At 48.1% G+C, this 25,744-nt stretch overlaps 1 protein-coding gene across 1 annotated transcript; it reads left to right on the top strand.

Annotated features, from left to right (window-relative positions):
• Positions 1-615: 615 nt before the first annotated feature.
• ANAPC1 (anaphase promoting complex subunit 1) lies at positions 616-25,640 on the top strand. The gene is made up of 47 exons (XM_040059367.2): positions 616-865; positions 1,640-1,801; positions 1,953-2,004; positions 2,571-2,680; positions 2,855-2,937; positions 3,782-3,855; positions 4,091-4,236; positions 4,859-5,079; positions 5,707-5,916; positions 6,197-6,292; positions 6,544-6,634; positions 6,724-6,789; positions 6,929-7,066; positions 7,399-7,539; positions 7,774-7,834; positions 8,113-8,300; positions 8,694-8,768; positions 8,909-9,174; positions 9,384-9,475; positions 9,765-9,913; positions 10,905-10,983; positions 11,060-11,096; positions 11,187-11,257; positions 11,372-11,550; positions 13,481-13,707; positions 14,850-14,968; positions 15,381-15,652; positions 16,165-16,399; positions 17,106-17,197; positions 17,338-17,472; positions 17,591-17,673; positions 17,786-17,864; positions 18,162-18,236; positions 18,763-18,839; positions 19,029-19,119; positions 19,213-19,266; positions 19,539-19,732; positions 19,960-20,046; positions 20,410-20,527; positions 21,295-21,372; positions 21,696-21,763; positions 22,715-22,853; positions 23,285-23,371; positions 23,808-23,903; positions 24,073-24,271; positions 24,738-24,872; positions 25,358-25,640. Exons 1-47 carry the CDS (start codon positions 653-655, stop codon positions 25,471-25,473), a joined length of 5,856 nt encoding a protein of 1,951 aa, XP_039915301.1. The 5' UTR covers positions 616-652; the 3' UTR covers positions 25,474-25,640.
• Positions 25,641-25,744: the final 104 nt, after the last annotated feature.

The following is a 25,744-nucleotide window of genomic DNA, read 5'->3' as shown; positions in this document are numbered from 1 at the left end:
TAAAAATCACTCCACATGGATTCTGATTGCTCTTTATCACGGAATCCCGGAATGATTTGAGTGGGAAGGAACCTTAAATATCATCCAGTTTCTTGCCATGGGCACTATCCCAGGTTGCTCCAACCTGGCCTGGAACACTTCCAGGGATGGGGCGGTCACAGCTTCTCGGGGCAACTCTTCCAGTGCCTCCCCACCCTCATAGGGAAGAATTTCTTCCCAATATCCCATCTAAACGTACTTTTCCCTCAGTTTAAAGACAGCCTAGCGCAACACCAGGCTGTGCGCTGGGCGATCCATGACGGAACCCGCCGCGGGAGCACACCGGCCACCAACCACTGCCGCCCGGCACCGCAGTGCCAGCGCTGGGCGGAACTGTGGCCCCCAAACGGCATTTTGGGGAAGCTCTCCCCTCAGGATACGCCGGGAGGCGCTGGATTCCCCCGGGGATACGCCGGGAACGACAGGAACGCCCCGGGCGCGGCGCGGGACCCCCGCGAGGCGCGGCCATGGCGGCGCCGGCGCGCGCGGGGCAGGGCGGGAGCGCCAAGATGGCCGCGCCCGCGTGAGGGGCCGCCGGTGCCGCTCGCCGCGCGTCCCGGTGCCCGCGGGAGCCGCCGGAGCGTCCCGGAAATAATGTGGATATCGGGGCCCCATGTCGGACCACTGTGACGAGAGGGCGACGATGATTGCGGCCGGCGACCTGCAGGAGTTCGCGCCGCGGGGCCGCGAGCAGAGCCGGCGGCACCCGAGCGCCCTGAGCCTACAGCTGCGGCGGCTCCAGCCCGCGCCGGAGCTCTGCTCCTCCGACGGCGCCGCAGGGCTCGTGGGCTCCCTCCGAGAGGTCACGATCCACGACCGGCACCAGGTACGAGCCTTCCTGAGCTAGCGGTTCCAAGGGGGTTACGAGGGAAGGGAACTTAAAGTCCATCCGGTTCCCGCCCGCCGCCGTGGGCTGCGACACCTTCCACCAGACCCGGCTGCTCCAAGCCTCCTCCAGCCTGGCCTTGACATCCCGGGATGGGGCAACCTGTGCCAGGGCCGCACCACCCTCCCCGGGAAGAATTCCTTCCCAATATCTTATCTATCCCTGCCCTCTGGCAGTGGGGAGCTATTCCTGTCGCTCCAGACCCGTGTCCAAGTCCCACCCCAGCTCTCTTGGAACCCCTTTAGGTACTGGAAGGGGTTTTAAGGTCTCCTTGGAGGCTTCTGTTCTCCAGGTGAAGACCCCCAGCTCTGATGAAGATCGAGCTGAAGAGTGGTTCCATCCGCATCCCACTTCCTCTCTGAGAAGCAGTTTAGGGAGCAAAGGGGTTCACTCTACATCTCAGAACTCCATAAAGGCTCTCCCATACCCATTCCTCCATGGCTTCTATCAAAGTAAATCTAAATGGATCCTGATTGTTCTTTACTGTGGGATGCCAGGGTTTTTTGGGTTGGAAGGAATCTTATGGATCATCTCATTCCACCCCCTGCCATGGGCAGGGACACCTTCCACTATCCCAAGTTGCTCCAAGCCCTGTCCAGCCTGGCCTCCAGGGATGGGGAGCTGCAGCTTCTCTGTGCCAGCACCTTGTAGCTGGCCAAACTCATCACACCTGTGGGTCTTGTGGCTTTTCCTCCACAAACCCCTGTTTTCCAGGAAAGTTGGCAGCTGAGGAAAGGCATCAGTGAGGTTGGGGAGGAGGTGGACTATGACGAGGAGCTGTACGTGGCCAGCAATGTGGTCATCTGGAGCAAGGGCAGCAGGAGCCAAGCATCCACCGTGTACAAGGCATTCACCGTCGACAGCCCCGTCCTGCAGGTACGGAAATGTGGGAAAGGGGCGCTGAGGGAATCCACAAACCCTTTCCAGACAGTGTTTTGGGGTGGGGTTAGTTGGGAGAACACGGGAGGGTGACGATGTTGGGGAACAGCTCATTCTGGATAATTAATGACGCTGTGTTGGGTTTCAGGCCTTGTGGTGCGACTTCACTATCCCCCAGGAAAAATCGGAGAAAGCTGATGGTGAGTGTCTTGCTTCTTGTGCTGCTGGGCAAATACTCTGAGCTCAGCTCCCTTGGCTTGGAGTCATGGAATTGTTTAGGCTGGGAAAGCCCTCGGAGACCATGGAGTCCAGCTGTTGCCAAGGCCACCACAAAACCACATCTCCAAGCGCCACATCCACATGGTTTTTATAGCCCTGTGCTGTGTCAGGGCTGGATACCCTTTTGGGGAGGAAACTTTCCCAAAACCCAGCCTGAATCTCCCCTGGTGCAACTTGGGGCTGTTTCCTCTCATTCTGCCCCTTTTTCCCTGGAAGCAGAGCCTGACCCCCAGCTGGCTACACCCTCCTGTCAGGGAGTTGTGCAGAGCCAGAAGGTCCCCCCTGAGCCTCCTTTTCTCCAGGATGAGCTTTCTCAGCCATTCCTTGTTTTCCAGCCCCTTCCCAGCTCCATTCCCTTCTCTGGACGCAATTCTCCTTTTCAGGAGCTCATTCACTACGACTTGAAATGTCAGAATTTACTTTTTGTGTATAAAAGATGTCTGAAACAGAGTGAAACTTCACTGTGTGATTGTTTTTTCCTTTCCAGTTTCAGGCAGTGAGGAATTAGTGGAGAAATGTATCTGCATTTTGCAGAATTCCTGCATAAATGTGCACAGCATGGAAGGGAAGGATTACATCGCTGCTTTGCCTTTCCAGGTGACTTCTGCCTTGCTTTTTGTCCACAACCGGAATGTTTTTTGTCCACATTTACATTCCTCAGCTCTCCATAAAAAGCTGGAATGTCTTATTTTCCTGTAAAACCCCCAAATATAATCAATACAGCAGATGGTTAGTCTTTTTTTCCCCTATAAATCCATAATTTTTTTATAGGTTGCAAATGTCTGGCCAACCAAATATGGGTTATTATTTGAGCGCAGCAGTTCTTCCCATGAGGTGCCTCCAAGTCCACCCAGGTATGGGATGAGGAATTTGGGTGGTTTCCTGTTGGATAGTCTAATAAGGAATGGAGGAGTTGGAGGGCAGTGGTGAAAGATCCATGTGTTTCTGATAGGAAAAGGTAAAGTCAGGTGGAAAAGGTAGAAGCTGTGGTTGGCCCATCCTTGGAAGTACTCATGAACAGCTTGGATGGGGCTTGGAGCAACCTGGGATAGTGGAAGTGTCCCTGCCTGTGGCAGGGCATGAAATGGGATCATTTTAAGGTCCCTTCCAACCCAAACCAGTCTGGGATTTTATTGATGTGATTCTTCCAGTCTTTTTATCCCATCCCAGTGACTCTGAGTGCGCGCTCTCAATGCCAAATGTTAAAAACTATTTGGGAGTGCTGGTCCTGGGAACAGGATCTGAGAAGCAGCAGCCTGATTCCATTAAGGTTTGTCCTGAGAATTGATTCCAGGCTGTCATGGACGACTGGGAGAGTCACTGAGGGATTGTCATCGAGACAGTTTCTCTCAGCTATGGGATCTCATTCCCTGTTGTCAGAGGATTCCATTCCCGGTTGGCTGAGGATCCCATTCCTTGCTGGGTGGGAATCCCATTCCCTGTTGGCTGGGGCTCCCGGCCCCAGTGGAAGCCCTCTGTGGATCCCTAAGGAAGCAGTTGGACAATGCACTGATGAGCAGCTTTAATCAACTCTTTTGGGTTTTCCCCTGGGATTCTCTAGTCCTCGGAAGAGCTGGGATTTTAGGAATAGAGGTCCTGAAAAGCTGAGTCTACTTGGTCGATCCAACAAGCCTTTGGAGATGGAATCTGTGTCCCTGCTGTCACATTCCAGGCTCTGATTTGTCTGGCTTTTCCTAGGGAGCCTTTGCCGACAATGTTCAGCATGCTGCACCCCTTGGATGAGATCACCCCTCTGGTCTGGAAGTCTGGAGGTATGTTGGATGTCACTGGAGTCCCTCAGGGTGGCAGCAAATCCCAGTGTGTCCCCTGGAGTATTCCCTGTATCAAAAAATTTGGGAAGTCACTTCCAAGGATGCAGTTAGAGCAGCTGCATGAACAGGGAAGGTGCTCAGGGAAGAACCCCAGTTTGTGGAAGGCAGAGAGTGTGGGAAATGCTCATAGTATTGTTGTGGAGCTGATCCTTTGGAGTGCATCCCTGTTTTCCAGGATTGTTTGGATCATCCCGGGTGCAGTACGTGGCTGACCACACGCTGAGGATTGTGTTCCTCAGCGCTGACCCTTCCATTGTGATGACCTACGACACTGTGCAGAGCTTACACATGGTCTGGGCCCTCAGGAGAGTCAAGCCAGAGGTACGCTTTATTCTCTGGGGAATAAAGATCCCTGCAAAACAGCTGTGTGCATTTCCATGCCCTTATGTGTGTTAGGAATGCCTGGGATTTGGGATTTGTTTCATTTATAAGAGTAAGATGCTGGGTGGGGCTGGTTGTTTTGGTTTTTAAGAAGTTTTTTCCATGAATTTGCCTGGAGCAGGGAGATCGTTTGGTGGTGATGGTCATGGATTATGTTATTGACATAATTGGACCAGAAAGTTTAAGAAAAGTGGGAAGTAACATAGTGCCATGAAAAATTTGACAGTGAAGGTTGTGAGGCCCTGGCAGAGTTTCCCAGAAAATCTGTGGCTGCTCCATCCCTGGAAATGTTCCAGGTTGGACGGTGCTTGGAGCCACCTCGGATAGGGGAAGGTGTTAACATGGTGGGGGGTGGAACTGGCTGGGTGTTAAGGTCTTTTCCAACCAAATCCTGGGATTTTGTGAAAACCATTGGAGCAGTTTCTGTGGGAGTGGAAGAGCAGTTGATGGGATTAACTCCGTAGGCTGAGCATGGATTTATAACACGTAACTGTCAGGAAAAGCTGTTGAAAAAACCTCTCCCTGGCTGTCCTTGCCCACATGCCATTGGTTTTCCTCCCAGGAGCAGAGCCTGGTGCTGAAATTCCCAGAGCAGGGGGGCACCCCCCAGCACATGGCCACCAGCAGCACCCTGACCGCTCATCTCCGGAGCCTCTCCAAAGGAGACTCCCCTGGGGGCTCCCCTTTCCAGAACTACTCGTCCATCCACAGCCAGAGCAGATCCGGCTCCTCTCCCAACCTGCAATCCCGCTCTCCCACCATCTCCAACATGGCTGCTTTGAGGTGGGCACCCACAGCAAATCCCAAAGGATGGGAGCTACGGAATACTGTGGACTCGTTTTGTTCTCTTGTCTTTCCATCCGAGGCTCAGGTGCCCCTTGTGTTGCAGCAGCTGAAATTCCCTTGGAATGCCCTTCCTGTGCCATTATCCCGATAGCACAGGACGATAATGCCTATGCCAGAGCCACGGGGACTGCTCTGTCGTGGATCAAGGAATGTCTGCAGTATCTTTGAGTCTCAGGAGTGTTTTGGGCTGACTTCTCTAAACAACTTACAGGGAAGAGGTTGGGAGGGATTTTTGATGGAATGGACCATCTAAAATCCTTTTGAAATCTCTTCTGTTGGATTTGGACAGGGATGCCTGGAAAATAACTAGAGAATTGTTCTCCTGTGCTAGAAAACTAAAGGAAGCTAACAGTGAGCTAGTTCCTGGTTTAGGGTTTGGTTGGGTTTTAAAGTCAGTACATGAGCTCCCTGGGATTCTCTCTGATTTTGAAGATCCACTTTTCAGCCGTATCCAATGTCCGATTCTATCTCAATTTTGTAGATCCACTTTTTGGCCATGTCAATGTCTGATTTTTCTGTGATGTTGAAGATCCCCTTCTCATCTATATCCTGTCTCTGTTGCAGCCGCTCTCATTCCCCAGCCCTGGGAGTCCATTCCTTCTCTGGAGTGCAGAGGTTCAACTTTTCCAGCAGTGCCCAGTCCCCGAGGAGACCCAGCATTACCCATTCCCCAAATTCCGTTTCCAATGACTCCTTCCTTGTGCCAGAGACAGAGCCGATCGTTCCTGAGCTCTGCATCGACCACCTGTGGACAGAAACAGTCCCAAGCATGAGGTCAGGTGGTTTTCTTGGGATGACAGTTGGGAAGCAGGAATTAAAGTGAAAACCCAGCTTATCTGTGTGTTTTTTCTGCAATTGGAGCCACCTTGGGGCCAATTCATGGCCTTGCACTCCCTGATGTTTTGGGGAAATGATGCTCCCTGAGTGCCTGGCTCCCTTGCAGAGGACTGAGCACTTGGAGCAGTTTTCCCTGGTGTGCTATCCCAGGCTTTCTGAATGGTTTCACGAAGTCTCCAAAGCAGGTTTTAACCTGCTCTTTGTGTCTCTTTTCCAGAGAGAAGAATTCCCAGGCATCCAAGGTGTTCATTTCTACTGACCTTTGTGGGCAGAAATTCCTGTGCTTTTTAGTGGAATCCCAGCTCCAGCTGAGGTGAGCATTCCTTGGTGACAGGTGAACCAGGTGACAGGAGAAGCACTCCAGAAATTCCGAGCTTGAAATACATCAGGGGTTTTAATTAACTAGAAAATTTAAAATAAGTTGATATATTTTGGGAAAAGCAGGGAAAAGGAGGAAGGAACCACAAAACCCACAAAAAATTCACTACACTGTTGGAAGTCTGTATTCTTTCTATGACAACACCCAGAACAAACCTTTTGTTTCCTGTTCTCCCTGATCCCTAGGTGTGTAAAATTCCAGGAGAGCAATGATAAATCACAGCTGATCTTTGGATCTATCACCAATATTCCAGCAAAGGATGCGGCTCCAGTGGAGGTATTGTTACCTGTGGAATGTCCTTGTCGTCCAGCTGTTGCCTCCTTAATTAAGCACAAGGACCTGAATGTGCTGCTTGATTATTCCAGGGAATTGACACTCTGCTGGTTCTGGAAGGCAGTGGGAATCTGGTGCTTTATTCCGGAGTGGTTCGGGTAAGCGACATTTACATGCAGTGCTGAAGGGGGAAGCATCCTGAAGCATCCATGACATTAAGGGGACAATTAAATCATTTTTCTGGGGGTTATTTTCAGAGAAAAACTTAACTTTTTGTTTCCTTTTCCCACCAAAAAGGTGGGAAAGGTTTTCATTCCCGGGCTTCCTGCTCCATCCCTGACAATGTCCAACCCAATGCCTCGGCCAAGCACTCCCTTGGATAGTGCCAGTACTCCATCCAAGTCTTTGAACAAGCACCTGGGGCCCCTGGAAGAGGTAAGAAATGAGGAAATATTCCTTTTGTTGTAGTGATTGGTGGTTGTTTATCTTCTGAGGTGTCTTTTGGAGTTGAATCTTTCCTTCTTGTTCTGTAAATCCTCTAAATAAACTGTGTTTAAAGAAGATTTTTGTGGTTTTGCCCTGTTTGTTTATTTCTGTTTGCCATAAAACTTCCAAGGCAGGGATTTGAAAGATTTGTAGTTGTTTCCAAGATTCTTGTCAGTACTTTAAACCAAACGATTTTAGCTGTTCTTGCCTCAGATCCACTTTAATTCTGAATACCAGTTCAATTTGAACTCTAAAATGGGCTCATATTTCCCACTTTCCAGAGCGTGCTTTTGTCACCGGTTCCAGAATTAAGGGATTCTTCCAAGCTCCACGACTCCCCCTACATTGAGGACTGCACTTTCCAGCAGCTTGGGACTTTCATCCAAGCTCTGAGGGATCCTGTCCACAACAGAGTAACTTTAGTAGGTATTTCCCTTTCATTTAGGGCAACGCTTTTGGTAGCAAAGATTATTCTAAGATAATTCCAAGGTTTCCAGTGTTTCACAGAGCTGGCACCTGAATTCCACGTCTTAGTGTAGCAGAAGCTGGGATTTGGGAATATCGTCACCACTAAGGAGTTCTGAATTGATAGAAAAGGACTTTGCCTGCACTTGATGCATTCCCTGATTTATCTCCACTTTTGTTGGATTTTCTAGGAGCTCAGCAATAACACCATGGTTCGGATCAGTATTCCTGAAATCGCCACCTCGGAATTAGGTAGGTTTCCAAAGCTTTAGATGGCTTTTGGTTTGCTTGGGGAAGGCAGGTTCAGACATGGCTGGTTTCAGTAATGAGCAAAATAAGGAGTATTTTTCCTTATTTTTGTTCCAAATCAGAGGATTTGTGCTCGGCTCAAGGAAGAGCTGTTGGACTTTTGTGGCTTTATCTAGAGTTAAAATCAGGTCCAGCAAGAGGAACCTGTGGAGATTTCCACCACTGATGAAGCAAATCCCAGCAAACCAGAGTTGATGGATGATTTTCGTCTTTTCCAACAGTGAAAAAATGCCTGCAGGGGGTGAAAGCCATCCTGCCGAAGGAAACAGCTGTGCAGATGTTGGTGAAATGGTACAATGCCTACAACGCCCCGGGAGGGCCCAGCTACCACTCAGAGTGGAACTTATTTGTCACCTGTCTCATGAACATGATGGGTTACAACACTGAGAGGCTCTGCTGGACACGGAATGTGAGCAAATTCATTCTTCACTTCTCGTTTTCAGGCCTGTTTTACTCTTGTGTTTGTCATGAGATGCATTTACAAGGTTCTTATTGTAAAAATAAATCACGATGATTTGACTCCAGCTCACACCTAACACTGCTGCATTGAATTTGGTTCATCTCATCCGTATTAAATTGATTCTGAGTTTAAGCACAGGTCACAACTCAGATTGTTGTTCCTTAAAGAGGATTTTGGATTTCTGAGGTTTGTTCAGCAAATCCAAAACTACCTTAAGCCACATCATGTCCTGCTTGGCTTGAGTTCAGATGTTGTGATTCACCTAGAAAACCTTGGGAATTTCACTCCTGAGCTGCTTTTATTTCATTTTCTATTTATTTCTTTTTATTTTATTTGTTGCAGCTCGATTTTGAAGGATCACTCTCTCCAGTCATTGCTCCAAAGAAGGCAAGGCCATCAGAAACTGGGTCAGATGAGGTAAGAAATGGTTCCTTCAGTTATATTTTGCTTGTTTTTTAGGGAAAAAAAATCTTCTGTAACAGTGCTTTGGAATTACCTTTCTGGAAATTATGTTCACTGTGGATCTTCTCTCTTTCTTCCCTGTTTCTTTGCTCTAGGACTGGGAGTATCTTCTGAGCTCTGACTACCACAAGAATTTCGAGTCTCATCCCATTGCCAAAGCTCTGCGCCTGGACCCTCTGGAAGTTCCGGCTTCCAAGGATGACTTTTCCCAGTGCCTTAGTTTGGATTCCTCCACCCTCCTTTTCTCCCACATTCCTGCCATTTTCTTTGTTCTCCACCTTGTCTATGAGGAGCTCAAACTGAATAGTCTGATGGGAGAAGGACTTCGCTCCCTCGTGGTTCTCCTGGTGCAGCTGGCCAGGTATTCCCACTGGGAAATCTTTTTGTTTGATGGGATTGCCCAAATTGGAGTAAACTTGCCCTGTATTTGAAGGAAAGGAATATTTAAAACCTTTCCTATCTGTTCCATGGCTCCAAATTCTTCCCCAGTAGTGCAACTGCCCAAAGGTGGCATCCATGAGGTTGGAATGTTTTTTTCCCAGTCTGTGACTTCCCTGCCTCTCATTCCAGGGATTTAAAACTGGAAGCGTACATGGATTATTACTACAGGGACTACCCAGCCCTTGTCAAAACCTCCAGGCAGACCTGCATAATTGACCAGGGTGAGTCTAAGCCTTTGGCTATTCCATGATATTTGGGTATTCCTTTTGTTTTTAGCATTCCCCTCATTCCGGAGGATTATCCCCTGCTTATTCCTTTAAGATAGTTTTTCTTCCTACATAGATACCTTGAGTTTTCATTCCTGTCAAAAAATCCCATCTGACAGGAGGGATCTGTAAAATTTTGGGGGGAAATGCTGGATTTTTGTTGTTGAAGGAAATACTGGAGGAAATGGTGAGGAATTCTTGTGCCTTTTCACTGGAGCTCATTGTCTTTGTTGTTCATCTTAAGTCCAAACAGGTTTCATGCTCCATCCCTCCTTTTTTTCTCTTGAGCCTCCAAGTATCTTCCAGTGGCTGAGTTCCTGCCTGAAGGGAGAGGCAGTGCAGCCTTATCCCTACTTACCAGGGATCTGTGAAAGGAGCAAACTGGTGGTACTGGTGAGTACTGGGGTGCAGGGAATACAGGGAATTGCCTTGCTCTGTCAGCATTGCCCTGTGGGCAGGCTTTGCTCCAGCAGCTGAATTTCCCGGGAGTGAAACATCCCTAAGGGAAGGTGAAATAACAGAGGGATTCATTTACTTGATGGATTTTTCAGGTGGGAAGGATGAATTGGAGCTGAGCAGCTTCACCGCTTCTGTGTTTTTCTGTGGTTTGTGTGAAGTCATGATGGAACTTGGAGTTATCTGTATTTTGGGAATGAAAATTCCCCGTTTTCCTCCTTGGGTATGCCCCAACATCAATATTTAGTCCTGTGAGTGCTCATGGTATCTCCTGGTCAGTTTCACTTCCTTACTCCTTGATGGGAAAACCCTTCCAACTGGGAGCAGAAGTGTTAAGCCTGAGGTTCCTAAGGAGAAAAACAGGGAGAAAAAGCCAGGACCTATTTTCCTCCTCTCTCTGCCTGATCTGTCCTTGCAGAGCTCAAAGTTGAAAGATCTTCATAAAGCCCACAAAATCATTTTACCTGGATATGATTTTTCCAGAATTGTTCAAATAGAGTGACTGATCCCTTGGATTTTGCTGGCTGGACCCAAGAGCTTTTCACTTGGAACCTTTACAAAATATCCAAGATGTGGAGGAAACCAAGTGGAAAAGGGTGTCTGCAAACTGTGTGTGTCTTGCAGGAGGAATGGAATATGAGAAACACAAGAAAGATAACTGGGAACCTGTTTTTGCATTGGGAAGATATTTATCTTTTATCTCTGGAGCAATGAGGGAAAATTCAGTGCATTGTTTCAGGGTGGATTTTTTTTCCAAAAGTTTAAAGCTAAAAAGTTTGTTGTTGTTCAGTTGTTTCAATCTCCTTCTCCTCACAATACACCTGCCCCACTTCTGAGTTTGTGTTCCAGTTATTTCCTGCTGTTTTTCTGGGAAGCAAAGGAATGTCGGCTCCCAAATGACTTTTTTGTTGTTGTCTCTTCTCCCCAGAGTGTGGCTCTGTATATCCTTGGGGATGAGAGCGCCGTGCTGAATGAAGCCTCCCATTACTTGTACAAGATCACATCAGGTAAGAATGTTTTGACTCCATCCTGGGAGTGCCTCAAGCTTGGAAAACATGGAATTAACAGTCTTGTCTTCTGTAGGCCAACGGAAGCAGCAGGTGGAGCAGGATGACAATCGGTATGGAGGCTTTTGGTGTTGTTTTAATGAGTTCGTGACTTCCTGCTGACTTCTGGATGAGCTTTCATTGGCTTCTCCATAATTTTCCAGGTGCAGTTTCAAAACCAGCATTTCTGTTTCCAGCCTGGCTGAAAAATTGGTCCTATGGATGACCAGTGTTGGTAAGAGCAGAACAACAACATTCCCAAATAACCATATGCTTGGATAACAGGGAACACTCTTTGTCTGGGATTGATAACACTTATTTGGGGTTTTTTTTCCTCCTTAATCTTAAGGTTTCACCTTGAGGGATCTGGAATCTCTTCCCTTTGGCGTGGCCCTTCCCATCCGAGACGCCATCTACCAGTGCCGGGAGCAGCCGGCCTCGGACTGGCCGGAAGCTGTTTGCCTCCTCATTGGCCGCCAGGATTTGTTCAAACAGGCCTGGGAAGGGAGCCTGCAGAAGGGAAAATCCGTGAGTATGGCCACAAAGGGATTTCCTAATCCCAGAGTTTGGGCAGAGCATTCAGCTCAGGAATTTCCAGCTTAATTCCCAAATTGAAGGCGACAAAATGGAGACTCTACATGTACAAGGTTTTGGTGTGAAAACCAGCATCCAGGAGGGATGGATAATCATGGATAGCTGGGAAGACTCAAGATAAATCACATTTTCAAATTTAGACAGAAGTTTTGCCTCCAGAGCTGTTGGATTCCTCCTTCTCCCATCCTTTGGTGCTTTCTCCAGAGGCTCTGCCATCAAACCATGGCAGAAGGAGAAGGAAGGGGGCATTTATCAGTGGCTTCTTGTGTTGTCATGGCTGGCATCCTCCTTTCCACTAGAAGAGCTAGATTTGGAAATAGACTTGCCATATTTCTCTTTTTTTTCCCAAAAAAAAAAGGTTTTAGTTATTTGTATCCCAAGGTAAAATGGTTTAAAAACCAGTGTGGTGCTTTTCTCTTCAACATTTTCTTCTGGTGGTGGCAATCACCAGCATCCCAAGGAATTGCATCTTACTGAAATGTCCTTTGTTGGAAGCTAAAAATCCTCTTAAGGCTGACGTAAAACCCTTTCATGGCAGAAGACTGGAGCCTTTTCCAAAGTCAGGAGTTGGGATTTGGAATCCCAAGTCCATCTTGGTCAAGATACTTTTTTGCTGTCTCAGCTTTGAAAGGGATATTAAAGTTGTTCCCATTTTTTATAATGAAGGCTTTATGACTAATTGCGTATCAAAGCTGTAATTAATTTGGCAGAAAGGTCAGTTAAGTCTAGGTCAAACCCCACCTGCCACCACATGAAAAATCCTTTTTGTTTGCTGCTGGTAGAAGCCGTGCCCAACCGAAACCCTCATGAATCGTCAAAAATGATGATAAATTTGATTTTATCAGTGACTTTATAACAATGCCTCAAATTAATGTGACCTTAAAAGGCCAAAGTGAGCTTCAAACCTCAAATTGTTTGTCATTTCTCAGGAGGGCAGGGTGGAGTTTCCTGTTTCAGAACGGACCCTGCTGCTCTGGGTGGTGCAGTTGCTTGTTGAGATTGAGCGTGGATTTACCAGAAGAAATTTGGTTTCATTCATCAGCTCTTCATTTACTCGCCTTCCTGGGGCCACATGTTCCCGGAGAACCACAGGAAGATCTGTTCCCTTTGGGTCCCCTCATCACCTCTGTGATGTAGCAAACAGGAGAGCAGGGTTTTAGAAAAGCATTTCTTAAATCTTGCAAAAAAAAAAAAAAAAAAAACACCTTGAAAAAGGGTGTTCCAAGACTGCTTCTAAGCTTTGATGCTTTTCTAGTCGTGTGTAGAAGTTGCAAAACCATTCTGGTGCTGTGGTGAACCGCAGATTGCCTGATAGTGAGGAATTTGGGGATTTTCTGCTGTGCAGGCTGTTTGTTTTAATGGGTAATTTGCTTTTCCAAGGTGGTTGTGGAGGGAATCCAAACTGATGTGTGAAAATGTTGACACTTTGAAAAATAATGCAGGATTTGGAACAGAGCTGCAAAACCGCAGCACTGGCTGGGCTGATCACAAACTGGGCTGATCACAAACTGGGCTGATAGTGTAGGGAGGGAAAGGAAACCTCTTTCCTATGACTGCTCTGAAACAAAGAAGGGCTTTGAAAGGACAAGAACTCCGTCGCACGTCACCTCCTCACTCTATTTGAGGTGTCATCTCTTGCCTTCAGTTATTTATCCCATTTGGTTGTACAAAAGTACTTGATTTCCATGTTTGGAAATCCTTCAGGCCTTTAAATTCCTGTGAGGAGCATGACAATGCTGTTACCCTCCATCCGTGTGTCCATCCCTTTGGTGTACAGACCCATCATTGTGCTGGGTGAGTTCAGGGTGTGGTGCCCTCCTGACAGTTTTCCCCCCTGGAACTGTATTTTCCCTTTCCCTCGCAGTCCGTGGGCACGGTGCTGTCCTCGGATATTCCATCGGCAGCCGAGTCGGAGGAAGATGAGGATGGCATGAACGACATGAACGAGGAGGTGATGTCCCTGATCTGGAGCGAGGACCTGAGGGTGCAGGAGGTGCGGAGGCTCCTCCAGAGCGCCCGACCTGTCCGGGTCAACGTGGTGCAGATGCCGGAAGCAAGTGACCACGAGTACATCGAGGAGAAGGAAAACAGGTAAGGAATCCTGGAAGCATGGAATGGATTGGGTTGGGTTGGGATGGGTTTGGAAGGACCTTAAAGCTCATCTCATTCCAAACTCTGCCATGGCCATGGATGCCTCCCACTATCCCAGGCTGCTCCAAGCCCCATCCAGTGTGGTCTTGGAACTTTCTCCGTTTCCAGCTGTCTTTATTTCGCAATATTTTGTTCAGCTGAAAGGTTGTGAGGATACTTTTGGAGGCTCAGAATCTAATTTAAAAAAAAGAAAAATCATAATCCAAGTCTTTGGAGTTCCGTGGATATCAAAGGTCTGCTGTGTTGGAGTTGGTGGCTCTTAGGAAGAGCAATTTGTGTGGACTCCAAACATCACATTGAGGTCAGTTGGGGTTGCAAAGATTTTGTATCACTTTCTTCTGGCCAAAAAACGAAATATAAGCAGCACATACTCTGTAGAGACCAAACCATCCATGCCCTGCCTAAAGCTGGAGAATCCTTTGTGATAGGCTGGCCTTGAATCAGGAGACCTTGGACTTCCACAGAAAGCACATTCACTGTCCCATTTCATTCCTTCAAACCTGTGCCCAGTAGCCTCAATTATCCCTGCCCTGCTTCTTTATTCACTTTTTTTTGTGGGGGCATGGTGTTTAAAAACCTCTCCTTTAAAAACCAAATTAAAAAGCAAACCTGAGAACACCATTACCATGCGACATGCTCTGAGTCTGACCTAGGGAGCTGAGTAATCTAATGAGTCTAGAAAGTGTTTCCAGACTAAATCATAGAGAATTGTGGTCGGCATTCTTGGGAGCGCCTTATTACATCTGTACGTGGGTTATTACTCGGTGTTATCACCACTCATAGCAGGATCCCACAGGGCAACCACCTTTGCTTGGCTTTCTCCTCTCACCTCGCTTCCGACACGGCTGGGAAGGGTCCGTGGGATGGATTTATTGAACCAGCTTTAAGAGAAAAGTAGTCCCAGGTTCCAACAGCTAAAAGGTATCTTGGAGATGAACCTTGTAAGGACCAAAGGTTTGGTTCAAAAGGAGAAGGAAAAAGTCACAATGAGGGAAAAATGGTTCTGTCTCATGCCTGTTGTTTGTAGGTCATTTATATTTGGGAAAATTTTCCACATGGTTTTGGATTCACCTCCCCACCAGGTTGCTGCAGCTGTGCCAGCGAACCATGGCACTCCCAGTTGGACGAGGAATGTTCACCTTGTTCTCCTACCATCCTGTGCCAACGGAGCAGCTGCCCATCCCTAAGCTGAACCTCACTGGTACGTTGGTCAGGGGTTCCTTCCCAGTCCATCCCAGAGCAGGATGGGCTTTCTTCCAGCTGTTATCTCATTACTGTAATTTTTATGGCATCTTCTCCACCAAGAACTTCACAGCTCAATTGTGGGTTTTGTGAGAAGCAGCTCCTTTGGGCTTTGAATTTCCCACCTGGAATGGTGGAAGGTCCTTCTGGAATGGTCAGGGCCACTGTTATCAAATTCCAAGACCTTTTATTTGGTACAGTAGGAGAGAGAAGTGGAAAACTGGCCTAAATTGCTCCGCACTGGGGTCATACAGGATGGAGATTCTGCAAAGGGCTGTCCTGACATTCCTGGATCACAGCTGTTCCCTCACTTGATACTGGATGAAGAGCTTGGCTTTTCCTGACTGCTGTTATCCCCTCTCCCATGGCAGGCCGTGCTCCTCCAAGGAACACCACTGTGGATCTGAACAGCGGGAACATCGATGTCCCCCCCAACATGGCCTGCTGGGCCAGCTTCCACAACGGGGTGGCTGCTGGCCTGAAGATCGCTCCTGCTTCCCAGATCGACTCCGCCTGGATCGTCTACAACAAGCCCAAAATTGCCGAGCTGGCCAATGAGTACGCGGGGTTCCTCATGGCCTTGGGCCTCAACGGGCACCTCACCAAGCTGGCCACCCTCAACATCCACGACTACCTAACAAAGGTGAGGCCCTCTGGCACATCCAAGAGCCAGATCCCGCTGGGATTGGATTCTGTAGGCAAAACAAGGAAGGAAAAGTCAACAGGTTTCTTTGAATTGTTGGACTGGAAGTTTCCTGGTGTGAGAGAATGTCTGAGTTGCTTCATTGTAGTCGTGGTGCATGGTTTGGGTTCGAAGGATCCTTTCTCAGTGTGAGGAAGGACTTCTTTCCATGGAACTGGTGGAGAGCTGCCTGTCCAGGGGAGGCATGGAGCCTCTGAAGAAACTCCATTCCTGGATGCATTCCTGTGTCACCTGCAGTGGGTGAGCAGGGGGGATGGACTGGATGATCTCCAGAGGTCCCTTCAGTTGTAGATATTCTGTGATTCTGTAGAATGAGGAAACTTCATTTCCGCTCAAGGATTTCCAGCAGTTTTACCACCAGACCTTTCCACCCAGCGCACTGGGATAGGCCACGGGGATAGGCATTTTCCCTGTCCTGGACGTGCCTCACTGCTCCTTTTCTCCTTGTCCAGGGCCACGAGATGACGAGTATCGGGCTTCTGCTGGGCGTCTCTGCTGCCAAGCTGGGCACCATGGACATGGCCATCACCCGCCTGCTGAGCATCCACATCCCCGCCCTGCTGCCGCCCACCTCCACAGAGCTGGATGTCCCCCACAACGTCCAGGTGGCTGCCGTCGTTGGGATAGGCCTGGTCTACCAGGGCACTGCCCACAGGCACACTGCTGAGGTGCTGCTGGCTGAGATAGGTGGGTGCCGACACTGGAAAAACGGGATGAGGGCTGGGATAGTCACCGTGTGCACCGGGGATTCGGGAGTTGTAACGTTGGCACCTTCCCACCGCGACGTTCTCCCATTTTCCAGACCTCACGGTCCCTGCTGGGAGCTTGTGCAGCATAAAAAGGAAAGTCACGGGATTTAGGAAAAGAAACGTGGCAGCATCGTTATTGTTCCTACTTCTTCCACCTGGAAATTTGGGATCCTACTGTTTGGAACATTGAGCAGTATTGACCACTAGGCTTTAAGAGCTGATGTGAACAGCAGATTTATGATCTCACTTGCGCTCTCATTCTGAATCCGTTTGTAACAGCTTTTCTCCATGTTTACATGGGACTATACTTGGAGACTGTGGTTTATTAAACAGGGAACGGGATAAATTTTAAGGGTGAAATTGTTGCATTTCTGGAAATTGGATATGTGCAATCCTTTTTTAGCAACAGCATTTGGATTGGTTCAGGATCTTAAAGTATCCTCAGTTAAATTAGCATTTTAACCATGGCTTTAAACTCCAACCATAACATTTCGGAGAGTGGGTGGATGAACTGCCAGTTCCTTGTCATTCCACTAAGGATTTCCCTAGGGAAGGACAGTTTTTTTTTTTTTCCTCCTTTTTATAGGAATTAAGCAATAAGCTGGAATTTTCAAAGGTGAATTTTGCTGGTTTGATTTCTCCAGGGCGTCCCCCCGGCCCGGAAATGGAATATTGCACGGACAGAGAGTCCTATTCCCTGGCATCAGGGCTTGCCTTGGGAATGGTGTGCCTTGGGGTAAGTTAGCTGCAGTTGGGAGACTCATTATCCATTGGGATGGCATTCCAAGAGTGTTACATCCTTGGCTCCCAGCTGCTTGTGGGTTTTTTCTCCTAGAGGAAGACACTTCCATGCTTTTCCTTCCTTCCATTCCTTAGCATGGCAGTAACCTGATTGGGATGTCAGACCTCAACGTTCCCGAGCAGCTCTACCAGTATATGGTGGGGGGACACAGGAGATTCCAGGCGGGAATGCACAGGGAGAAGCACAAATCTCCCAGTTACCAAATCAAGGTACGTGGTGCCAGTGCTGGCTCATTTAAGTTGGAAGTCTGACAGGTGTCTCCATGGCCTTGGGAGCATCATTCCCTTCCAAGTGAACCTGTGGGAGGTGTTCCCTGTGTTTTCCCAGGAAGGAGACACCATCAATGTGGATGTGACCTGTCCAGGTGCCACCCTTGCACTTGCCATGATCTACCTGAAGACCAACAACAGGTATTGACCTGGGAATTCCTGCAGGGTTGAACTGCCCTAGTGTTGGCTCTGCTGAGGTTTGAAATTGCTGGAATGTGACCTGGAAACCCTTTTCCTTTGCCATGCCCTGCAGATCCATTGCTGACTGGCTCAAAGCACCAGACACCATGTATCTGCTGGACTTTGTCAAACCGGAATTCCTTTTGTTGAGGGTAAGATTTTCCTTGGGTTCATTCCTCAGTCTGTTTAAATGATGGAGTTTAGGAATTCCAGCCCAACATGCCCATCATCCAGAATCCTTTGCTTCCCAGCCAAACTCACCCCTTCCAACAATTCCTCCTGGTAGTGTGGCAGCTTCCTTGTCATGGAGACAGAATTTAGGGAGAAATAGATGAAAGACACAATTTATGGGGAAAGATACATTAGATTTTTAGGTGTATTTTTATAGCTTTTCCCAATTCCATAGATAAATTTTCTCCCTCATGGTTTGGTTTTCTCCCTTTTTCCAGACCCTGGCTCGATGCCTGATTTTGTGGGATGACATCCTGCCTAACTCCAAGTGGGTCAACAGCAATGTGCCTCAGGTGGGTGTTTGTTCCTGTGTGGTGCGTTTGCTTCCCGGTTTTACACCCCCCTGGATTGTTTTCTATAGGGTATTTCCGTAGTCATGTCAGGAGCACAGGGAAATGAGCATTAACATGACAGAGGGGACTGTTCCTTGGGATTCCTGGATTTTAGGAGCACCAGGGACTGGAAAGGAGATGATTGAGGAGGAATGGGATTGTTCCAGACACAAAATGATGTGAGGGAAAGGAAGGGATTAAACTTTCCCTGCATTGCCAGGTCCAAAACTGCTTCATGGAGTTGAGCATTAGGAGGAAGTTCCCAACAGCGAAATCAGTGATATTCCAAGATACTGTATGGAATTTTTAAGACCAAATGAGTTAAATACCCATGAGAACTACAGGATGCTGATGGTCTCTGCTGGCGAAGAAACAGCTTTCCCTTCCCTTAGACCTGTTTGGTATAACTTATGAACTCTTGATGGCCAGAGCTTCATTTCATCATCAGTTTTCCCTTGGATTTATTTTGGTTTCCTGCTTTTTACAGATCATAAGAGAGAACATTATCTCTCTTCATGCAACAGAGCTGCCTTCCTCGGAAGACCTGAGTTTGGAAACACTGGCGTGAGTAACATCCCAAAAATCTCCTCGTAGGGAATTTTACTGTCCTGTAAAGGAGAGTTTTGTTATATGGGATGTCCTATAAAGGACGAGTCTTCCCTTTTACTTTTAAGGGATGAAGGAGTTTGTGCTGTGTATTTGGATGAGGAGAAGAGGAACACTTAGTCATTTCCTGTTTATGTTGTTCCTTAGGCAAGCTCATGTCTACATCATCGCCGGAGCGTGTTTATCCCTGGGATTTCGCTTTGCTGGGTCGGAAAACCTGGCAGCATTTCAGTGCCTGGTAAGGGGAGGGTTATTTTATTCCATTCACTTCCCAGGGAACTGTCGCTCACCTTTTGGATCCGTATTCACTGAGCATTTCTTTTCTTTCTAGTACAAATATGCCACGGATTTCCTGAAGTGTTTGTCAGCTCCAACAGCGTCCATAGTAAGTTTTTCTAACTTTTCTTCCCGCAAAAAGATGGCTTTGTGTGACCCTCAGCAAAACCTCAGTGGGAACAAGCCCAGCCCTTTTAATTCCCTGAATTACATGTTATATAGGATGTGGCAGGGCTGTGAATCATTGAAGGACTTTGCTGGCTCTCCCTCTTTCTGGGGAATGTGGTTTCCAAGCTCCGGGGTAGAAAGTGGTGGATCATCCCACCCAGAATATGTTGTTGGCCATGGAACTGGGATGAAACCTCTCTGTTGTACTTGAAGACAGGTCACTATAACCTGGAAACGTGCCTGAGTGTCCTGCTCCTGGCCCTGGCCATGGTCATGGCTGGCTCTGGGAACCTCAAAGTGCTCCAGCTTTGCCGTTTCATGCACAAGAAGACAGGAGGAGAGATGAACTACGGCTTCCACCTGGCTCACCACATGGCTTTGGGCCTCCTCTTCCTGGGAGGAGGAAGGTAATGGGCCTTTTCCAAAGGCAGATCTCAGTCCTTATTTCCATTTCCTCCATTTCCCTTTTTTTTATTATAATATGGATGCATAAAGGCATCTTCTGCTGGAAGAGAAAGTCTTGTTGTCTTCATGCACTTTTGAAAGTTCCTTTCCTCATCTCAACAAAATATTTTGGCCTCTTGTGTTTTTTTAGAAGGAAAACTAAAGGATAATGACTTTTTTTTTCCTACAGATATTCCCTGAGCACGTCCAACTCCTCCATTGCTGCTCTCCTCTGTGCTCTGTACCCTCACTTCCCTGTTCACAGCACAGACAATCGGTAAGGCTTTCATGGGGATCCCATTTCCTTCAACTGAACCATCTTCTTACAAAAGATAAATTTTTGGAGGTTCTCCATTTAAAAAAAAGTGGGAAACGGAAGAAATAAGTGACAGTGGTAGGGGTCCTTGGTCAGTGAGGAAGCACCAGCTCTGCTGTGCTCCTGTGGTGTGGCTGCTCCAGTTTGCTCAGCTGGAAAGATCTGTCCCTTATGCCCCTTAATCACTTTTGGTTCTGCTCCGTTAAGCCCTGTTCTGCTAATTAACCAATGCCGTGGCTACACCAGCTGTATTTGAGTGTGGAGCTGGAATTGGGTGTCTGGGATCGTTCCCAGCCCGTGCTGAGCTCCTGGTCCCCACCCCAGGTACCACCTGCAGGCTCTGCGTCACCTGTACGTGCTGGCAGCGGAGCCCAGGCTCCTCACTCCCGTGGATGTGGATTCCAACACCCCCTGCTACGCCCTCATAGAGGTCACCTACAAGGTAATGTGGCTGGGAGGCCCTGAAGAGCTTTGGGATGACGCTCGGATTTATCCCAGTTTTCGTTGGAGCGGCCTCCAGTCTTGGGTTTGGTTTCAAGCTGTGGTGGAGACGCGGTGAATTCTGTGAAAATAAGTGAAGGGTTGGGCTCGACCCACTCACACCTCAGATGTGCTTTGGTGGCATCTGGAGAGCAGAAAGAGACAGGGAGAGTCACCAGAGTCTTCAGACAGGCGAGGAAGGGTGTCCTGATTGACCCAGGTTCTTCTCCCTCTTCAGAAGGATTTCCAAAGACACAGAGGTGGCGAGAAGGCACAGAGGTGGTTTTTAAAGCCTTCTCCTAATTCTGAGATGAGCAACTTGGTGTTTCTCCTTGATGCTTCCATCAGGTGTCCTTCAGGGAAGAGTCCTTTCTGTGGGATTTATTTTATATGGCAGAAGGGAGATGCTCAGGATTGAGTTCTTGGAATTTTTAAGGGGAAGAGGTGCAGCTCTGCAGTTCTGACAAAGACTTCTCCATGGTCCCATTACAGCTTGCTTCCCAAACCTTCACATTTCAGCCTTGCCCAGCGTTAGGTGTTGATCCATCCATCCATGGCAAAAATGGCTTGGGAAGTCTGTGGTTCCTGACAGGAGTCCTGTGTTTACTTAGGAACAAAACCCCCTGCCTGCTGCCAGGGCAGTTGTTTCACGTGTTCCCCGTGCCCTTTTCCTTCCTTCTCCCATGGAAAGGAGCTTTTCTAATCTGTGGCTCCCGTGACGTTTTGCAGGGCACGCAGTGGTATGGGGAGGCCACCGAGGAGCTGATGGCACCCACGCTTCTCCCAGAGCTCCACTTACTGAAGCAGGTAGAGGAAATCTCTGTTTTAATGGAAAATCACCTGGATTTTGTGTCACAGATCTCAAGAGCTGAGATCTGATGGTTTTTGATTCCTTAGCCTGACTCAGGATGACATTGTCCCATTACGATTCCAAAGACAATTCTCTATCTTCTGTCTTGACCAAGATCTTCCAGCATCTGATGCAGCAGCGAATTCCCTGTAGGAGACACAAACCTTCTGAATTTTCTGTGTGGGCAACACTATAAAACAGCCCAGAAAAAAAAACCAGTAGAAACCTCTTAATTCAATGATTCTGGTTATGTTTAGTAATAAAATGTTTCTATTGACAGATCAGAGTGAAGGGGCCCCGATACTGGGAATTATTAATAGATTTAACCAAGGGAACGACTCATCTCCAGTAAGTGTTTTTTTAATGCTCAACTGAATCGTGACTTCGTAGTAATCGTATTTCATGTTTTTTTTAAACCCTCCCACAGCTCAGAAAGAAACCTGGGTTTCATCAAGTCACTGTTGTGCATCTGACAGCACTTTAGGGGGGAAGAAAGAAACTGCAGAGTTGGGTTTCACCCATTGAGGTGAATAATTCATGCAAAAAAACAGGGTCGGGGAAAACCTGATAGTAAAACCCACAGAGGCTGGCGGTGGATGGAGGCACCAGAGAGCAGCTACAGCTCATGGTTTTGGTTCGGTTTTGAGTGGCGGTGATGTCACGTTTCCCAGACTGTTGGGAACTGTTACTGCCCTGTGAAGTGCTTTTTCTCGTGTCACTACGTGTCACAAAGTGCCACCCGCCCTCGTGACACACTTGAAACGTGGAGGGCAGCTGTGGGAACCAGAGATTTTACCGGAACACAGGATTGGGCTGGGGGTGGAAATCGTTTTCATCTTTGCATTCCCCAGTGAGGGGTGGGAGAAATCAGCTGCATCTTTGCTCAGTCCTGTGGTGCTTTAAGGTCGTTTACTTGCCATTAATCAATTCCAGGATCATTTAGGTTGGAAAAGACCTCCCAAGATTGTGAGTCCAAACATTGACCGCCCTCTTGTCAACCAGAAGGATCAAACTGAGCACAGTCCACTAGCACAGCATGCTTTGGGTTGGAAGGGATTTATGGATCACCCAGTTCCACCCCCTGCCATGGGCAGGGATGCCTTCCACAACCCCAGGTTGCTTCAAGCCCTGTCCCAGCCTGGCCTTGGACACTTCCAGGAATAGGGCATTCACAGCTTCTCTGGGCAACCTGTGCCAGGGCCTCCCCACCCGCACAGGGAAGAATTCCTTGCCAATATCCAGCCTGATTTTCCTCTCTTTGAACCAATTCCATAAATCGGTCCCATTGTGCCGTTCCAGGTCGATCCTTTCCAAGGGTGGCATCCTGTACGTGAAGCTCCGAGCTGGGCAGCTCTCCTACAAGGAGGATCCCATGGGCTGGCGCAGCCTCCTGGCAGAGACCGTCACCCACCGCAACGCCGAAGCGCGGGCGTTCAAGGTACCAATCCCAGGATGGCTCCTGCCAGGAATGCTGCTGAGGGAGGGAATTCTGATGGCTTTGACAGGACAGCCATGTGTAGCTGCATCTGCCGTGGGCAGAGACAAGTGTTGGACGCGTCCAGCCCATGAAGGTGCTTATCATGGAATCATTTAGGGTGGAAAAGCCCTCCAGGGTCATGGAGTCCAACCTTTAGGTCATTGAATCCAAATTTTAGATCACTGAGTCCAACCTTTAGACCATCTAGTCTAGCCTTTGAGTCCAACTTTTAAATCATTGAGTCCGACCCTTAGGCATGGATTCCGGCCTTTGGTGTGGGTTCCGGTTTTCTCCCTTGTGTTCTGGACACTTTGGAAATCGGTTGTTGTTATCTTTGTGCACAAATCCAAAAAGTTCATTTTAGGAATGTGTTTTAATCCCTTTTTTTCCAGCCAGAAGCAATTTCCGCTTTCACTTCCGATCCTGCGCTCTTTTCCTTCGCCGATTACTTTTGCAAACCAACTGTGAACATGGGCCAGGTAGGAAGTGTTGGTGTGGACCAACACTTATTCCATGGATACAAAGTAGGGAAAACTTGCCTTAAACTCTAGAGCAGAATTTAGCCCTGCGGTCAGTAGGAACAGGGAATATCCTGCTGGATGTTGTATAATACAAGGGTGATCCTCTGATTCCTGTTGGTTTGGTATTGGGATTTTTTGTCCCATTCCTTGAGGAATATGTTTAACAATTCCAGAGAGCCCTGAAGCATTTTGTGGGAAGTCACAGAAGGTGCTTTATATTGAATTTCTTTTAAAATTATTTAAGGGAGGGCATAAACCCCTCTTTAATTACCCCAAGGAAGAAGTCAAGTGGAATCATTAGTTCTCCCAAATTCCTGTGATGCCCCTGCGTGGATTAACTTCAGTGGAGGCAGGAGCCTGGAATAAATTGTGCCTGACACCTGTCTTTCCTCAGAAACAAGAAATCCTGGACCTTTTCTCCTCCATCCTTTATGAGTGCGTAACCCAGGAGAATCCAGAGATGCTGCCTACGTACATTGCCATCGATCAGGTAGGAAACTCCTGTTCCTGTTGGAAACAACACTTTTTCCCACTTTTTGGGAAAAAAGCAAGGAGTGGCCATTCCATGTGCTTTCCCAGGGGAGGGAGGGCAGGGGTTGAGGAGTTTTTTTCCTCTCCTGTTTAATTCCTGCTCCAATTTCTGCTCTCCCCACTGCCAGGCTGTGAGGAGGCTGGAAAGGCGGGAAATGTCTGAGACCTTTGAGCTGTGGCAGATGAAGCTGGTGCTGGAATTCTTCAGCTCCCAGAGCCACCAGGAGAGAATGAGCAGGAATCCAACCCGAGGGCTCTTCATGAACTCGGAATTCCTGCCAGTGATGAAGTGCACCATAGATAACACCTTGGATCAGTGGCTTCAAGGTAAGGAGGAATTTCAGTCCAACCAGTGTTGGAATCCTGAAATGGTTTGGGTTGGAAGGGACCTTGAAGCCTGTTTATTCCGTCTCCTGTTGGTCACCTGGTTCCTGTCTTGATGATCCAGGTTGATTTTTGCCTCAAAAGTATGGAAAAGTGATGAGGGAAGAGAGGGCGTTTTCAGGTTGGCGTGGAACATTTCCTGGAGAATTGAGTTTGCCTGGAGTGGTGGGGTGCTTTTAGCAGGGAAGGTGATGTTTCCCAGAGGAAATTCCTTCCTCATCTTGCACAGGGAGAATTTTCCTGGAGCAAAAGCAAGCGGTGAACACAGCAGGGTGGCCATGGCAGGGGGAAGGAGGTCTGAAAACAACCTCCCAGCCCACCTTCTGTGGGGAATGGAGACTTCAGTGGGATGTATCTGTGGAAATCCTGCTTCCCAAATGTCACCAAAGGTATTCCTTGTGCCTTGCAGCTGGAGGGGATGTGTCCCTGCATTCCTACCTGAGTGGGCAAGCTCCAGAGGAATCCCAGCTGAGCATGCTGGCGTGCTTCCTGATTTATCACTCTGTTCCCACACCAGGGCAGCTGGCAGCTGGAGGCTTGGAAGGTGAGTCTGGAATAGGGAGTCAGGGAAATCCTGAATCCTTTCACTGGGTAGCTTTTCCTTGCCCTCCAGCAGCCTGGGAATATAACAGTCCTGAGGTTACTCAGGGAAAAGAACTGCAGCTGGACCTTTATTTTGGGCCCTTCTGTTCTTAGGGCTGGGGCAGGAATGTCCCCACATCCATGAGGGATCCGGGCCTATCCCGGGAATCCTGTGCTAGCCGCAAATTCCTGTGTTTGGTCATGCAGCTGCCTGTTACACACCTCTCTTCTGGGTGTTCTTCTCCTCTGTGTTCTCCTTCTCCCTGGATTTGGAATATCTTTTAAAAGAGAGTTGAGATCTCTTCTAGAACTTCACTTTCCAACCAGCGCACAACAAACAGATCCATGGGATGACACCTGCAGAGCTCCCTGGAGCTTCTCCCTCCAATTCTGGCCAAATCTTTGCTCATTTTTACACCCTTTTCTTTTGCTTTGGATGTTTTTTAGGGAGCAGGAACTTCTCGGAGCTGCTGCTGAAGCTGCGGAGGCTGCATGTGCCTGTGCGGGCACTCCTGCGCCTGGCTCCACTGCTCCTCGGGAATCCCCAGGCCATGGTGCTGTAGTCCCACCAAACTTCCCAAAATCTCCTTTTTGTACCTTCCCAAACACCAGACTCACCCCCAGCTGTGGTAACCACGACCAGGAGTTATTTATAAATTGTTATGAGGAATTTAAAAAAAAAAAAAAAAAAAAATCTATAAAAGTGAGGTCATAATAAATTTACTTTTGTAACGAAGGCTTGTTTGCAAATGTGTGTTTTTTGTGGGGAATTCAGGAAAGACCTTGGCTGGGAATGGCGCTTTTCCTTGGTTTTATAATTCCTTTGGTTGTGGT

The sequence above is a fragment of the Hirundo rustica genome, chromosome 3, assembly GCF_015227805.2.
Source record: "Hirundo rustica isolate bHirRus1 chromosome 3, bHirRus1.pri.v3, whole genome shotgun sequence".
NCBI lineage: Eukaryota > Metazoa > Chordata > Aves > Passeriformes > Hirundinidae > Hirundo > Hirundo rustica.
The sequence above is the reverse complement of the archived record's forward strand: the minus strand, read 5'-3'. Positions and strand labels throughout refer to the sequence as shown.